Source organism: Anoplopoma fimbria, chromosome 8, assembly GCF_027596085.1.
Source record: "Anoplopoma fimbria isolate UVic2021 breed Golden Eagle Sablefish chromosome 8, Afim_UVic_2022, whole genome shotgun sequence".
Lineage (NCBI taxonomy): Eukaryota > Metazoa > Chordata > Actinopteri > Perciformes > Anoplopomatidae > Anoplopoma > Anoplopoma fimbria.
This window is the reverse complement of record NC_072456.1, coordinates 10,086,246-10,102,843: the sequence shown is the minus strand read 5'-3', so window position 1 is coordinate 10,102,843 and position 16,598 is coordinate 10,086,246. Positions and strand designations below refer to the sequence as shown.

Here is a 16,598-nt window from a genome sequence, read left to right as displayed (position 1 = left end):
GCAATAGGCCACACTAGAACAACCACTGATAGGAATACTGTGAAAGAATCTGATATCTGACCATCATCACCTTTCTATCTATCATTTGTGCATCACTGGTCCTGAAACAAATAGTATGTGTCAACGGGACTGATTGATTTGTTAGTGGGTGGGCCAAATCAAATCATATTATCTAAACGTGCCCCACTGGATCCACACTGCACAAACTAATAAAATGAAGCCAGAAAGTTTGGGTTAAGCTTAAATTAGCTGACTAACCTATTAATCTTATGAGACAGTACATACCTCATGGATATTGCTACAGTGTTTCCTTTTAATTACCTAGACTGTGGTTGCCCGCCAAGGTCTATTTTGTCCCACCACAGAAACTGGCTTGAGGCTCTGGCAGTGACAGCTTTACACCACAGCACAGCTCACCCGGCTATATCCTATATAATAATACATCATAGCTTATCAGTTAATTTATATTTTGTATTAGTAATCTGAATCTTCAAAATAGCCTAATTCATAACTAGGCCTAATATTGTTAAATACATTTAGTGAAGTTAAAAGTACAATATTTCCCTCTTAGATGTACTGGAGTAAAGGTATAAAAGGTACATGAAATGGAAATACTACCTCAAAATTGAACATTAGCACAGAACTTGAGTAACCTAAATATACTTAGTTACATTCCACCGCTGCAACAGAATATTGAGATTCATGTAAATGCATTAACTCATGATGAAAGGTTCACCACAACAACCTTTTAAAAGTGGCACTGACAAATTAACTAACTGATATAAATAAACAGAAACAAAGAGAACACAATCATTGACATAATTATCTAAAGCATTGCAGACAGGTATGAGACAAACGTTATCATTTATGGCTTGGAAGTTGTATCAGATGTATCAAATGTTTGGGTTGCACCAACAATAAAGCAGTAATTTCTTTCATAGCAAGATGGTGATTTTCCAACAAGGCGTTTGTAGATAAGTAATCACTGATGGTTACTGTATCGTTCAGTTTAGGGAAAACCAACCGACCTAAACATGAAAAATGCAGTGGCGGGAAGCGTAATTATCTCCAGTAATTAATCCTAGAGCTTAATGGTAAATGGAGTCTAAGGACATAAAGGTGGAGGCAAGAGCATGTCTATCGATTACTTCACCACAATAAGGAACTGAGGGGAAAACAATTTCAACAATACTTTATCTACTACCAGGGAAATAGTTTTTGTGCAGAAAGCCAGGCTTTTGTTGAAGTGTACACACATTTTGTGTATGATGTTCAAATGTACATTTCTCATTGTGACAGAAAACAAGGTTCTTTATATATTTTTTGACCTTATCAATATTAAAACCAATCCTATTTGAGATATGTCTCAAGATAATAAGTACAGTATAAATGTAAAAATGCATTTGGAGACTCTATGGGTTGTTTGGTTCTTGCAGTTAAAGAGGATTCGTAATTTCTCTGCACAGAACCTGCTTATACCGAATCATCAAACCACAGTATAATAATGTATCGACAGCATGAAGATGTATTTAGTGATCAAACAGGACATTTCCGTCCCTAAGTATGTGTCTTAAGGACCCCATTGGGTCATGATGACACAAACACATACAGACTGACGCGATACCATGTAGGGGATAGGCTAGAATTGATGTGGAGTGCTCCAAGAGGAATGCCTTCAGCTGTTATTGATTAGCAATTCCCGGATAAGTGACAGACAGGACAACAATATTTATTAGGGTCACTGCAATATCTACCGCAAATGCAGAGGTGGCTACATGAGCCAATTTCCATGACTATGACTATGCAAGATGTAATGGAAAGATCAATTATTAATGGGCTATGCTCTGCAGCGATTGGTGCAAAAGAAGGAAGAAGAAATGATTCATGTCGCCCATCAGCTGTTTAATATATCGCTGTGCAGTGTAAAGCTAAAATAGGAACAGAGATCTAGAGGTGGCTGGTTGCAATTATTTGCTATTTGCATGATGAGAGATTGTTGAAACTATCTGCCAGCAGCAACTAAACATCTGTTGAAAGCTGAACAGATATCATTCTTCACGTAATGATCAACAGCAAATCAAATTAAGGCTAAAGGGTGAAGAAGTGGCTTCATTTGTTTTAACTGACTGCATTTCAGAATTATTGAGTTCAATTAAAGTGAGTAAGTTCCATCAAAATGAGCAAATAAATCCTGCTGAAATATAATGAATGTGTAGTGCCGTTAATTGGACTTAGACGTCAGACTTTTTGACTTCAAAGAAATGATGCGTGGCTGATAAAAATCAGTATTCTGTGCGAGGGTTGTTGAAGCTACAGAAAACAATGTCTGATCAATTATCTGTAATTACCATTTGGCAAATCTTCTTCGTTTGTTTAAGTAATAAATCACATCTTGTGGATTGTGCTTTATATTCAAATGGAGAAGAAGATATCCAAAACACTGATCTTAAGCATTTTTTCACATCCAATAAATGCTGTCCTGCTGATTCTATTGGAAACTGTCAGTGCTGTGAATGAGCTATTGGCCAGATTGCAGACTCTCTGGATTCTCTGTCTGTTTGATGAGATGATAATATTGCAGAAAGTGTGCTGCAGACAACGCAGAGAGTGACACTTAATAAGATCTGGAGAACGACAGACATAAATCACCAGGGCGCCATAATGACAAAGCTGCTCTGCTGTTGCCCTCGGTTACTGCAGGGTTGTTAACGGTAACTGTTTAAAGCGACTGCGGCATGCACGGAAAAACACACACACACACACACACACACACACACACACACACACACACACACACACACACACACACACACACACACACACACACACACACACACACACACACACACACACACATTCAAATACAGTGAAAATGAAATCACCTGAGAGAGTGATCTAATCTGAGGAGGTATGTAATTATAAGAGTAACAACCTCAATTGTAAATCTAGCTGCATTCCTATGGAGTCATTTCACACACACACACACACACACACACACACACACACACACACACACACACACACACACACACACACACACACACACACACACACACACACACACACACACACACACACACACAGGAGTGTTATACCTGAGATGGAAGCAATATGCTGTGGTTTTGGTAGGTTTGGAAAAATTGCTCTGTCTCACTTTCTATACCCTTCACTTTCCTCTTTACCCCCTCGGGACAAATCTTTCTCTGCTTTACCAGCATTTCCCTGTTTCTATAAAGCATCAACGGCTGATGAAAAACAGATTTTAGCGCATAAAATAATTCACAGAATAGATCAGAACATCGGGTGTGGCAGTTCTTCAGAGGTGGAAGCAGAGTTAATTTCTCGTCGTTTAAGATGATGACAAGATGCTTCCCTCTTCTGGATATAATCAGCTATTACAGCTGCAACTGGCCACATAACGAGAACAGCTTGGTTAATTCAAACAGCTGAAAAATGCATATCATTTTAATGTTTGACTGGAACTGTTGAATATGATATATGGATATACTAGCACAGTTACCCAATAGCAACCCATTAGCGTAATACTTGAACCAGCTTGTTCAGAGACCAGTCAATCAAGATTTTAGAGACATAATCAATTGCATGTCAAACACTCTGGATTTCATTTGTAACAAAACAATCATAGAGGAACAAATGACTGCTGTAAATAGGATACAGCTGGGGGCTGTGACATTAAGGAAGAAGGGTAAGAAGCTGCTCACTACCGCTGTCACTTTAAATGTCATTGTATGATCTAAATTTCTTTTTATATTATGTAGAACAGATAAATTTAGTTTTTATAAATTATTTTGAGAACTATAGTGTCTGTTGTGATGGAAAAACAAACACGATGGTGAAGATGGCGATGTTTGGATAATGTGCTTACTGTATGAGTGTGACAGTATTTGTATTTGTGTGTCATTTACGGCCTCATCATAACCCTTTGCACCATGATATTATTTCTATAGACGGTTAAGTTGACAAAATAAAAGCATTGTGCTTGTCAATTTAATGGTTATTCTAATACCAATTTTAACTGAATGTGTATATTGTAATGGACCACTGTCATCTCGCTCTGTGCTCTGCTCTGTGTGTACTTCAATGTCCCATCTGTGTCGGTGGATATGGTGTACTGGCCATGAGCGAAGGACAACAATCTGTTGCCAGTTGTGTCCCGCCATCGCCTCCAGTTTATATTATAAATGGTCTAGGGCCTTCAGTTTGGGTTGGCAGCTGATAGCAGTGTTAACTCATTGGTCTCCAAGTTTTTTCGAGTTTACTCACTCGTTGTTGTATCCTGAGACTTTGACTTAAAGTTTTAAAATATTTTGAATATTGCAAATATATTGTAGTAAATTAATTGTAAGAGGTATTTGCGTTTGTTTGATTGTTTTTGTATGAGTGCATTCTAATGATAAACATCCATGCGAGATGGTATTTAAGATACTTGTAGGAATAACTACATTTCTATTGTGGTGTGACTTGACTTTTTGGGTCAGGGAGGAAACGCCGGACCCTTCTTCCCCTCAGCAGGAGCCTAACCATGATCATCATCATCATCATGCTAGCTCGTATCGGTATAAGAGAGCACATCAAGCACTCTCAGACTTTCTCATTATTCTGTGTGTTTTGCCTATCTCTTTTTTTCTCACATATATATACACTCTCACCAGCACAGACATTTGTAAGTGAAGTGGGTCAGAGGGCGGATGAGATGAATGGAGGTCTGTAAAAAAGGAAGGAGAGATGAATGGGTGGCTGAATTAATGAATGAACGGATGGATGGATTGATGCAAGAGAGAAGGAGATGTAAAGAGGTCAGGGAAGCTGGCTTAACTCCAACACAGAGGAGTCTAACATCTCTTCTGTTCATCTAAATAAAACAGTAGGAACAAAAACAAAACAAATAAACAGTCTGAGGATCTCTGAATATTTTACTTGTGGTCTTGCTCAAGTTCAGAAAACTCACCTTACTGACCTAAAGACAAAATTACAAGGAAAGCAGAGACTTCTGGTTGGGTTAGATTAGCCCGGCTAAAATGCCTGAATATGGATAGGGAAGGACATTCAAATTGTTATTACAGGACCTATGTTGATTGTATGTAATACAAATGATTAAAACGTAATTACTTTTTTTTGGTAATACGTAACATGCATGCTTTAACCAAAGCTTCCCTCTTACATATGAGCATAGATGTGGATTTAAAGTTAGAAAAAAGAGGGTAAGTACATGTATTTTGTTGCAAATGTGCATTTTGCAACTTTAATTATAGGCGTTTTGTTAAAAGAGACCAGAAATATGTGTGTGAAGGTTTCACAACTTCTCACTTATTAACTTGCATCCAAGACTTAACTGCTGAAAAAAGACTCCAAAAGTTCAGAAACCACAATTATCACAGACTATCAAGACAACTAACCGCCTCCTTCAAACACAATATTACACTACTATACAAAATACATTTTATCCATTGTAATAACTTTTCTAATGAAACTGCTCCAGGACATCAGGCCACTTATTTTGTTAGATAAACGACATATTTTCTTTATCGTAAAAACAATCCCTTGTTTAATACATATTTTCAGTTGCCAATACAAGGTCGTAAACAATTTAATCCACAATCACAGCTCATTATTCTCAATAGTATTGCTTCTGTGCACCTGGGCTCTGCCTAAATATGATTAAATGGTTCTTTCAGTCTCCAACTACTGTTATTTTTTGGCATCACATCAGCCACACTATTAGATGTTTATTCATTTATCTATTGAACTCGAAGATATGAGATTGAGGGTGTAATCATCGGCATCTCTTAAACGTAAAATTATATACATAAGTGTACATAAGTGTTTTTTATATTATTGTACTGAGAAATATTGTTTTCATAAAAGGTCCTTTTCTAATACGTACAATTAAAGGTGGTCCTGTTCCATTTCTCTCAAAATACCATCAGAGACAAAGAAATGGCTGAGTCATTAAATACAAGGTTTACTGGCCTTCATTGAAGCACTGGTGACATATCAAAATGTGTGTGTGTGTGTGTGTGTGTGTGTGTGTGTGTGTGTGTGTGTGTGTGTGTGTGTGTGTGTGTGTGTGTGTGTGTGTGTGTGTGTGTGTGTGTGTAGGATGTCCTTGCAAGACTACATGACCTGTTTCAGTTTGTGATTAATTGGTACCATTAATTGAAAACTTCTCCATCACAGCAACTGATGGCGTGTGTGTGTGTGTGTGTGTGTGTGTGTGTGTGTGTGTGTGTGTGTGTGTGTGTGTGTGTGTGTGTGTGTGTGTGTGTGTGTGTGTGTGTGTGTGTGAGTGTGTTAGGGCAGGGCCGTGTGCAGTGAGATGTCAGAGGATCTCATATTCAGTGTGTATTGCAGGGTGCGTGTTGGTATGTGTGTTAGTTGGTACGTGTGTATGAAGGTGTGTGTTTGGGTGCATTTGTGTGCACGCCTGTGAATAAGTGTGTGTGTGTGTGTGTGTGTGTGTGTGTGTGTGTGTGTGTGTGTGTGTGTGTGTGTGTGTGTGTGTGTGTGTGTGTGTGTGTGTGTGTGTGTCTTGGTGCGTGTATTTGTGCACATTTGTCTTGTTACCAGTTTGAGCTGCCAATGTAATCACCATGAGAAAGACTCTGGAAAACGAACTCTCTAACCTTCACAACCCTGTCAGCCCGCCCACCTTGGCAACTATAAGGAGACACACACACACAAACACACACAAACACACTCTCATATGCTCCACTTTTGCCCCATTTTTTTAAATTTAAAAATCATTCTGACTAAGAATAAGACAGTCATGGATGACTATGTGAGTGAAGAAACCATTACTGGTATGTAATGCTCATAAAGTTCTGTTTACAAATGTATGTAGAAACCAAAACACTTACCAACATAAGGTGAGCTTCTCAACAACAACTCACTTTGTTATCAGGCTTAACTAAAGTAACAAAGACATTATTTACACCTGTGAAGTGCAGATGAGTAGAATCCAAGGCGGCACCTAACATCTGTCTCACACACCCACTGGGTTGTCACTTAACATTTGATTGTGACTGTATGCTACAGCACACTGGGGCAAATATACCCCCTACTGTACATCTATATTGCTGCAATATACTGAAGCTTCTGGGCATCTGGCAGTACAGAGAGCAGTGCTGAATACTGAAGCAGCACTCCAGACATTGAAAGACAAATTAACTATGCACCAACTTGGGTTTTACATGGTCTCTTGAGTACTGCACAGTCCTGGAATTTTAGCGTCAGCCTGAACCAGGCCAAAGTCTAGAGCCAGTATTTGTAACAACAGAACTATCTCTCTATCTGCATGTTTTTTCTTTGCTTTTGCTTTTGTTGCTTCAGCTTTGTATTCAAGCATACTGGATCGAAAATGCAACAACAAAACATCACACTCTCCTTGATTAATCATCACTGACCACATAGTGTGCCAGATCATCTGCTCTATTTGATTGTTCTGTGAATAAAATGCAACACACACCTCTCTACGACGTCTTGGCCACTCCAGCATGTGTGCTGCTCAACCTCCATCTCACTTTCACAGAGCATCTCTGGCAGTTCTGAGAAAAACCACCGGTATCGCTGGATAGAGCCCTCAAACTCCCTGAAAGAGAGAGACAGGGATTTGTGCAGAAAGCTTGGGTTGTTGGTTGTTAGTAAGAGTAAGACCAATGTACCATATGTTTGTATTTGTTCCAATTGAGACTTGTCATGATTAATTCTCTCCCAAATCCTTTCTAATAGACCTTGGTAAATTACTGAAAGCATGGGGAATCGAAACAAGGACACAGCACATTTGATAATGACTGCATAATAAAAACTCTGAAATGGAGGATTTATATTTAATGAGTTGGCTGATCTCAGGTTTTATTTATGCTCAGAATCCAACCTTTAGGGGGTTGCTATATCCGTAAGGAGGAATGACACAAAAAATAATGAAGATGTAGCTGTAGTTGCCACTTAAGATACAGAGAATTAAAAGTTAACTGACAACAGCTGTATTGTGATAACAGCTGTATTGTGCTTTATTGGTATAATGTTTGCACTGAATCATAGTAACAGATGTTTTAAATACTTAATAAATAAATATAAATTGCAAATGTTAAGTCCAGGGGTAAAAACTCTGAGGTTTCCTAACAAGGTTTCTTTTGACACGGTCTCTTCTTTAAGGGCTATTAAATGGAGACATGGTGATAAGGTGTCTGTAATTTTCCTTTGTGATTATGGACAAATACTTCTTTGATAATATTTCAAAGTAAAACTGATGCAGTTGAATTTACCTAGAGAGTTTTTTCAAGCTGCGACTCTTGTCTCCTCTGGAGCCTTTAAGAAGGAATGACCTGGTGGGATACACAAACAAGCACAGACATTGAATTAATTTGATTCTGCCAAGACTGGAGGTCAAAAGTTAAAATAACCTCTACTCTGTCATTTTCCTCATTTAATTCACCCAATGTGGCTGAATTACTACTTGCCCCAGATATTCTAACCTCTGACCAGAACTCAAACATTTCATCAGATGTATGTAACTCACCTCCGGGATTGGGGCTGCAGACGCTGATGAGCAGTCGGACCCACTGAGGGAGGCGATGTCACATTTGACCTCTCTGAGGTTACTGATGGGAAATGGCTCAGAGATGTAGTATGCGTGGTAGCAAGATTTGCGCTCTGCATCATGGGACCAGCTGCCTGTGGTCCACACACCTTCTCTACCTGAGGAGGAGACAGTTACGGGGGTCGTGTTGTGGCTGCTTTTCAGAGAAATGCTAATAGATCATTCATTCATTCATTCATTCATTTTCCGTAACCGCTTATCCTGTTAAGGGTCGTGGGGGGGCTGGAGCCGATCTCAGCTGTCATTGGGCGAAGCTAATAGTTCAGATGACCTCAAGTATCCCCTATCGACACCATCCATCATGTCATAAATAAGTTCTTTAAATGCCCTTTATTTAACACTAATAATCATATAAAAGTGGATATTGTTACAGACTTTTATTACAATACATAGTGGCATTGTTGATCTTCAGGCTTAGTTTCCTCTTTTTTTACTAAGTTCAGTCAACTTTTGCACTATCACTTGGAGAGGCAGAAACTGGACGCTTGAACCATCTATCCATTAGTAACTTTGGCTTCTCTGCTTGCTTGCTTGTTTGCTATGTAGTTTTCACTAACAGTTACAGAATATGGTTATAGGGTTTTACACACAACTCAGGATTTGTACAGTCTGCCTTTCATTGCTGGTAGTTAATTGGTTATTGCGATAATTAAATATGCTATAAATATACAAGATCAGCCTAACACCAATTTTTTATGCTGTGCTCCATGATGTTTTTCCTGTTTCGGAGTGGCAGGGCTGTGTCGGGAGGATGAGCCTCACCTGAATCAACTCCACCTGATTGCTTTATAAGCCGGCTGGATATGTCAGTTCTGGCACTCTCCATCTCCTCCCAGCTAACAGGCTTTCGTTGGATTGGGTTTTGGGTTCTATTAGATTTGCTCTCCACCTTACACTACTACACTTACCTACACACACAGACTCACTGTTTTTTATAAACATAGATACACATATATATATGAAAAATTGGGAAATATTAATTTGGTGTAAATCTAGCAGCTTTAAGTTGACAAATTAACTTTTAAATCCAATACGGTGGAGCAAAACACACGATGCATTTAAAACATCAGTAACAAAATGACTGCCGTCTTAAAATTCACGTTACAATCATCATTTAACTTTGAATGCTGCACATACACACTGTTAAAGGGTTAGGGGTTAGCCTTTGGTGATGTGTCTAATGAATAAGAAGCTTGATCAAATATTCAATTAAGTGGTATTTTCGTGTTAGCCACAATTAGCAGTGTGATTATGCTTGTGTATGTTTGTTTACCTCTCAGGAATCTACTCTACTAAGTCCACAATGTTCTCTCAAAGTTGGATGGCTACTCTATTTCCTCCTCCAACAGTGTGTGCATGCACGCATGTGTTTGTGTGTCGTCTGTTTGTCCAGAGATTAGCCACAGAAACTTTCTCATCACTCAGAACCATGCTGCATTCTGGGTATTGGTTGTCCCGCCAACCACAGCCTTTGTCTGGCACTGGATCTGTATTCACACTCTCACACACACACACACACACACACACACACACACACACATAGACTGAGGGGAACCCCAGATTCTCTGAAGAATGAGTCTGTTTTTAGCCCATCTAGGTACAAGGCCTTTGTGAGGAGATCCAACTGCCAGGCTTAAAGAAAAGCCACGGCCTTCCTCACTCTGTGTCCAATATTCAAATGACTTTATTATTGGGACATATGAGCAGGGATGGTTTAGCAGTTTGTTAATGATCCCTTTTAAATGATCCCTTTTAAGGCATAATTATTGAAACCTTTTTCAATAGACTGGCATCAATATCCAGAATCCAAAATGTGTTTTATGTAACATTTTAAGAGTATAAAGCAAAGCACACTTGAACATCATTCCCCCTCCATCCCATCGTCCCCTCTGCTTACTGTGGCTGTGATGCGTGGTCCGTGCAGCTGAGCGTGCAGTATAGCATCATTCACATGATTGCGGACTGCTAACAGTGCTAACTCCATGCTGTTGTGGTTGCTGCTGGTTGCTAAAGTAGCAGCTAACCGCTGGAGCAACACCACCAAACTCCCCCAGGGGGCGGCAAGCTCTGATACACTCACCTGGAAGAGAGAGGATAGGACAGGTAAAGAGGAGACATGGGAACAGTAAAGAGAGGATGGGGGGGGAAAGGGTGTAGATGTGACAAATGTGGAAAGAAGACATGGAGAAAGAGAGCCAGAACATGTTTAATGTTACATCTTAGATATTTCTTAAAAGACGGCAAATTAGCTTAGGTGTGCTCCCTATATCACGCTTCAAAATCAGTGAGAGACTGATTATGACACTATATAATTTGAAGAAAAAGGAAGATTAAAAATGAGCCAATGACTGAGATGACAACTTTCAGTTTCTTTCTCAACAATAAAGTCATGACATTTTCCATAAACCCAATTGTCTTCTGTCACAGATGGGCTGTTCCTACTTGTCTCTCTGCCTTTTCCTTGACTTTGCTGTGTGTATTTTTCTTTTCTTTACCATAGAGGATGAACATGAAGGGAGTTGATTTACCACCACACTTTCCTTTTCCAAGAAACTCTCAAGAGGTATGCACAGTGCCATCTTCTCTCTCTATTGTGGGCGATGTTAAAGCTGTCCAGCACATTTCGAAGCAGCCCAATAAGATGCACAGAAGACACTGCCAGTTCTCTTGGCAGTGCTCTTGTTGTTTGTCTAAAACTTAATGTGGGAATGATTTATTGGTGATAAAATGCTGTGAATGAGTAATTAAGGAATGTGAAAGATAGGATTATTAAGATTTTTTTTTCACTTGCCTCTCCAGAGGCAAAAGGAGACAAATACTCTGAGGCCTCCCGTGCATCTAAAATAGTATCAGCTACAATACACAAACACATGACCTGAAAAGAATCACATTGATGAACTTTTGCTAAGCTCTTTATTCTAAAGGTGGAATGCGTGCTGCCTGGTATTGTGCGTGATGGCTCACTAGAAAGACTGATGCATTAAATTGAACAGGACCATAATTAATTTCGTCAATAAAACCTCTGTTTACCCCGCAATGACATGTCAAAATGGCTGCTATGAAAAGCGCCTATTGTTTTTTTGCATGGTTATATCATTCGGATCAACAGTCACACGAGCTAAACAAATATTAACATAAAATGTCTGCAATCACTCAGTGGCTTTAAGTAACATCAGTCGCCACATTTGAATAACAACAAATCTAAAGAAGCAGAACATTACGAATCTTATATGTGAAAAATGTTTTTATGTTTTTTAAGTTGCAGGACATTTAAAGGAAAGTTAATTAAAAGGAATAGTTCAACATTTTGGGAAAAAGTCTTATTTGCTTTCTTACAGCACATAACTCCTAGCAAAACCAAAAATTTCCTTTTTCTGTTTGTTTATGGATTAAATAAACAAGATATGTGGTAATTTGCACTATTGAGGAGTGCTGGTATAGGTGTATTTTTGAACATTGGACAAAGCCGGGGTAACGGTTTCCTCCTACCTCAAGTCTTTATGCTAAGCTAAGCTAATTGCCTCTTGCCACTAGCCCCATACTAAATGCACAGACATGATCTTTCTGTCAACTTTCTCACCTAGACATATACATAAAAACCGTAAAAGCACAAACATTCAAACACTTACCAGACATCCTCTCATAACATTGACACACAGTCCGGTACAGGGCCGTATCAGGGTCATCCCTCTACAGTGGGAGCAGTACTGCATCCTCACTAAGCCTCGCCCACACTCTCTGGATAACGTTGCCTTCTCGGTCGCATTCACAACTTCTCCAGCCAGTCTGAGCAGTCGGCTCAGTGCTCGGCCCGCCCCGAGTGCACGGGACAAGCTGCTGACCAGGAGGCGAGGATGGGGTCCGAAGGGGCTGACATCCTGCCGTGTCATCCGCAGACAGTCGTCGTGATTGTTGGAGGGGGAGGAATAGGACTTGGGTGACATGTGGCCGATGCCAGGGTTGAGCAGGCGCCGGTAGACCAACGGGAAAAGATCATTGTAGAACTGACGCACAGTGTTTTCCAATGTAAAATTAGAGTTTCCAGAAACGTGGCGTTTGATGTCGCTGAACAGCTGAAACACAAGGGGGCGACAGTCTGACGCAAGAGCAGAGTAGGCGCTGTCAAACAGAGTGCTGGTCAGGTTAGATGTGAAGGACACGAGCGACTCAAAGGTCTCTGGAACAAGAGAGAACACAGACAGAAATGGAGTGAGACAAAGATCAATTTTATTATACCATATGTCATGAATGTAACTGAAAGGAATATTAGCCCAATTATTAACTGTTAGCAAAGTGAGCTAATTTATTGTCAGTCTAATGACCCTTTTTGGGTGATGTGCAAATTAAACAACTGAAGTGGAAGTTGACAAATTGAAATTTTGACCATATGATAAAAACCTTAGATAAAAAGTGACCAAATGCCTTGGGATTCATCAATTCATTTCTTTTTCACATGTAATGACAATGCATCCACAAGCTGGATTGCAAAATTTCAGTCTGGATCACAGCGGTGGCTGCACCAACCAACTCCAACTGACCGTCATTGCCATCCTGAGAAATAGGCCACTTGTGTGGCTAACGAAACATTATGAGCAACAGCTGTCTCCATTTAATAGCTAATGTTCAATAATATCTTGTTTAGAGTTGATCACATATATCTTTGAGCGAACACTTTTTAATATGTCATTTATACAAAACTATGCTTCTATACCAGATTTAGTTTATTTTTTTTATATATATATATATATATATATATATATTAGATTAGATTAGATTAGAAAAACTTTATTTATCCCAAAATGGGCAATTTTTCACAGTTTCCCGTCTCACATAATAAATTACTTAATAAAATAAATACAATAAATAGCAATAGGAGATAGACAAAAACATATATCAAAGGCAGTCCAACACACACATTTAACTCACAATTCATTTCAACCCGTCAGTAACAACCACCCTGCCCCCGGAAACACCCAGCAACACTGGTGTGCTCTCCACCTACTCCTGACTTTTGTCATCATTTAGTAACCTGATGGTTGCAGGGATAAAAGAGTGGGAGTACCTCCCACTCTTTTATATATATATATATCATTTTTATTTTATTTTATTTATCTATTCATTCATTTTTTCTTCTCCTCCCTCCTACTCTCTTGCCCCCTTTTTTTTTTTTATATATATATATATATATATATATATATATATATATATATATATATATATATATGTCTCACTAACCTTGGACTGACTTTATACTGCTGCAGAGCCAAAATAGCACACAACTTAATTCATCCCTGAGCTCGTTTTCACTACCCTGTTATCTATAGTCAGGTGATAATGTGAGGCCCAATCTCAGGATCTACTGTGTTTCCTCTGTCCGGCAAGGTCTAATAAAGAGGGCAGTGCCTTTAACAGAGGCTGCATGCCAGTGGTGTGTGACAGTGTGTGTGTGTGTGTGTGTGTGTGTGTGTGTGTGTGTGTGTGTGTCTATGTTTGAAACTCCCCAAGTAAAAAGGGTGATGTCAATCTGATGGCATCCTGACACACACACACACACACACACACACACACACACACACACACACACACACACACACACACACACACACACACACACACACACACACACACACACACACACACACACACACACACAAACAGTAAGAGAGAGTGAGAGTAAGGTATCTGTGACTTTCACTAAGTCATTCAGTCAGCCATGTGCATGTTTGTGTGTGTGTTTGTCTCTTTACAACTGCATATTTCACCATCACAGCTGCAGCCACCTGGCCCTCCAAGTGACGGCAATATATAAGAGATCATCAAATACTGTAAATCACAAAATTACAAAAAAGGAAATAACACTCTCAAGGGGCAGCATGGTATTTGTTTGAATGTTGTACATTCAAACAAATTTTCACCCACACAGATTAAATGAAAAGACGTGACACTGAGTGGTTGGGGGATGAGTCGGTAGAGCACTACTGAGTGAGAATGTCTCACTTTTTATGTGTTTGCATACCCATGTCCTGGCAATAGCAACACAAATACAGACGGCATCGAGTGACACAGCAAAGACTATTCTGGGGTCATGTGATTAGCTCTTTACCCTCTGTGATTGGATGACAGCTGCGACGTGGTGAAGAGGGCACGAGGGTCTTACAGTGCCAGGAGAAACACACAAAGGCATGCGGACACACACACACACACACACACACACACACACACACACACACACACACACACACACACACACACACACACACACACACACACACACACACACACACACACACACACACACACACAGTAAAGTAATCCTCGGGGTGTAAATAGAGCCTGCCTACAACCGCTCTGGGCATGTCTCAGTTTCTCTAGTGGGTTTTAATCACTGGGCTTAGGAGACGGGAACCTTTGAGATTCAGCACAGCTGTTGAAGAACGCTGCTGTTGTGTAAAATAAATTTCCTTTGTTATAGGGTTGGTTTGCCCAAAACACAAAAAAAAATCTCACTTGCTGCTACAATTATTTAGCTCAGTTGGTAGTTTTATTTGTCCAGGTTTTGTGATATAAGGCACTACTTTCTTGCAAGATAATAACTGTTGTGTAAAGTATTGGCAGTGAGGTCTCCTGAGAATCCCGCCCACTGTTTATATGATAAATGTGATCTTCGACATAGAAAAGGACAGGCTAAAGACCTATGAGCACCTGAAGTATATTCTGTCATCCTGTGATGTCTAAACCATTATACCCGACTGAATAAATGCTTTAAAACATTACTTATCAACTTGCTCCACCTGAAGAATGTTTACTTTATTGCAATTGTTTCAATGTTTGGAGCAACAAAATACATATTTCATTTGCCTCCTTTGTACTGTGGGGGCTGCCGTATTTTCAGAGAATGGTATCAATCACAAGCAAATAGAATGATCTGCATGGGTAGATATATCTTGGGCTTATTATGTTTGGTTTTTTTGTAATTTAGGGGAACTGACTCTATGAATGTTTGAATCCTATTGTTTAAATTTCAAGTAAATGCAGCAAATGCTAAACTTGTCTCCTCTCACTTGCTGCAGCTTTGGCCTTGTTGAGCCCCTCTTTGTGTATGGGTGTTTTGCATTAATTTTACCCATGGATGGTTTAGCCATCCGCTGGGAATAAATAGCAGCTGAAACGGAGCCTGAATGCATTCAGATGTAGCGGGAGAGGAGAGAGGGACAGATAGAGGGACAGAAAAAAAGAAAACCGAGAGGTGCATGTTTGCCATGTCTGTCTGCTGGGTTTCATCAACTATACCCGTCTCATAATCTCTGCTGGACATGCACACAAACACATATTCGTGCACGCAAACACACACACACATACACACACACACACACACACACACACACACACACACACACACGCACACACACACACACACACACACACGCACACACACACACGCACACACACACACAGGATCGTTCAATCACACACACACATGCTCACAGACTGGTGAATAGCGTTGAGAGACAAGCGGACAAGCAGAGTATTCTTCCTCCTATTCAGAGCAGGCCGTTAGGGACCGGCTGTTGCCCACGGCAACAACACTTTGCTGCGGATACGTACTGAATGTAAACATTCTCGGTCCCTCGCTTTTTCATTGGTCAAGAACAAAACCTGATTATCGCAGAGACAGACAGACAGAGAAAGAGAGCGGGGAGTTGTAACAAAGTTTTCCGCTACTCCTTCTGAGAGTTTGCTTTCTCAAAGACTCAATCGAACATCAGTTGTTTGTTTGGCTAGCCACTGTGGCGCCTCACAAAATACACTGGCCTCGCACCACCAGCCTGACACAAACTGGCCATTTCATGATGAACACACAAAGTGAGAGTGGCAGGGGGGCTACAGGCACTTGACAGAACTGTTAAAACACCAAAATCACCACTGCTATTAAAGTCACTTTGATTTACATTCTTGAATCACCCACAGACATTATCAG

General features: G+C 39.9%; 1 protein-coding gene across 1 annotated transcript in view; it reads right to left on the bottom strand.

Moving 5' to 3' along the window:
- Positions 1 to 16,598, bottom strand: part of LOC129095093 (glypican-5-like) — a 44,596-nt gene that overhangs the window by 23,632 nt on the left and 4,366 nt on the right. Inside the window, exons 3-7 of the mRNA XM_054603469.1 lie at positions 12,250 to 12,797; positions 10,518 to 10,700; positions 8,540 to 8,718; positions 8,286 to 8,345; positions 7,487 to 7,609 (exon numbers count right to left, since the gene is read on the bottom strand). Coding sequence (XP_054459444.1) covers positions 7,487 to 7,609; positions 8,286 to 8,345; positions 8,540 to 8,718; positions 10,518 to 10,700; positions 12,250 to 12,797 — 1,093 coding nt within the window. The remainder of the gene's footprint in view (positions 1 to 7,486; positions 7,610 to 8,285; positions 8,346 to 8,539; positions 8,719 to 10,517; positions 10,701 to 12,249; positions 12,798 to 16,598) is intronic.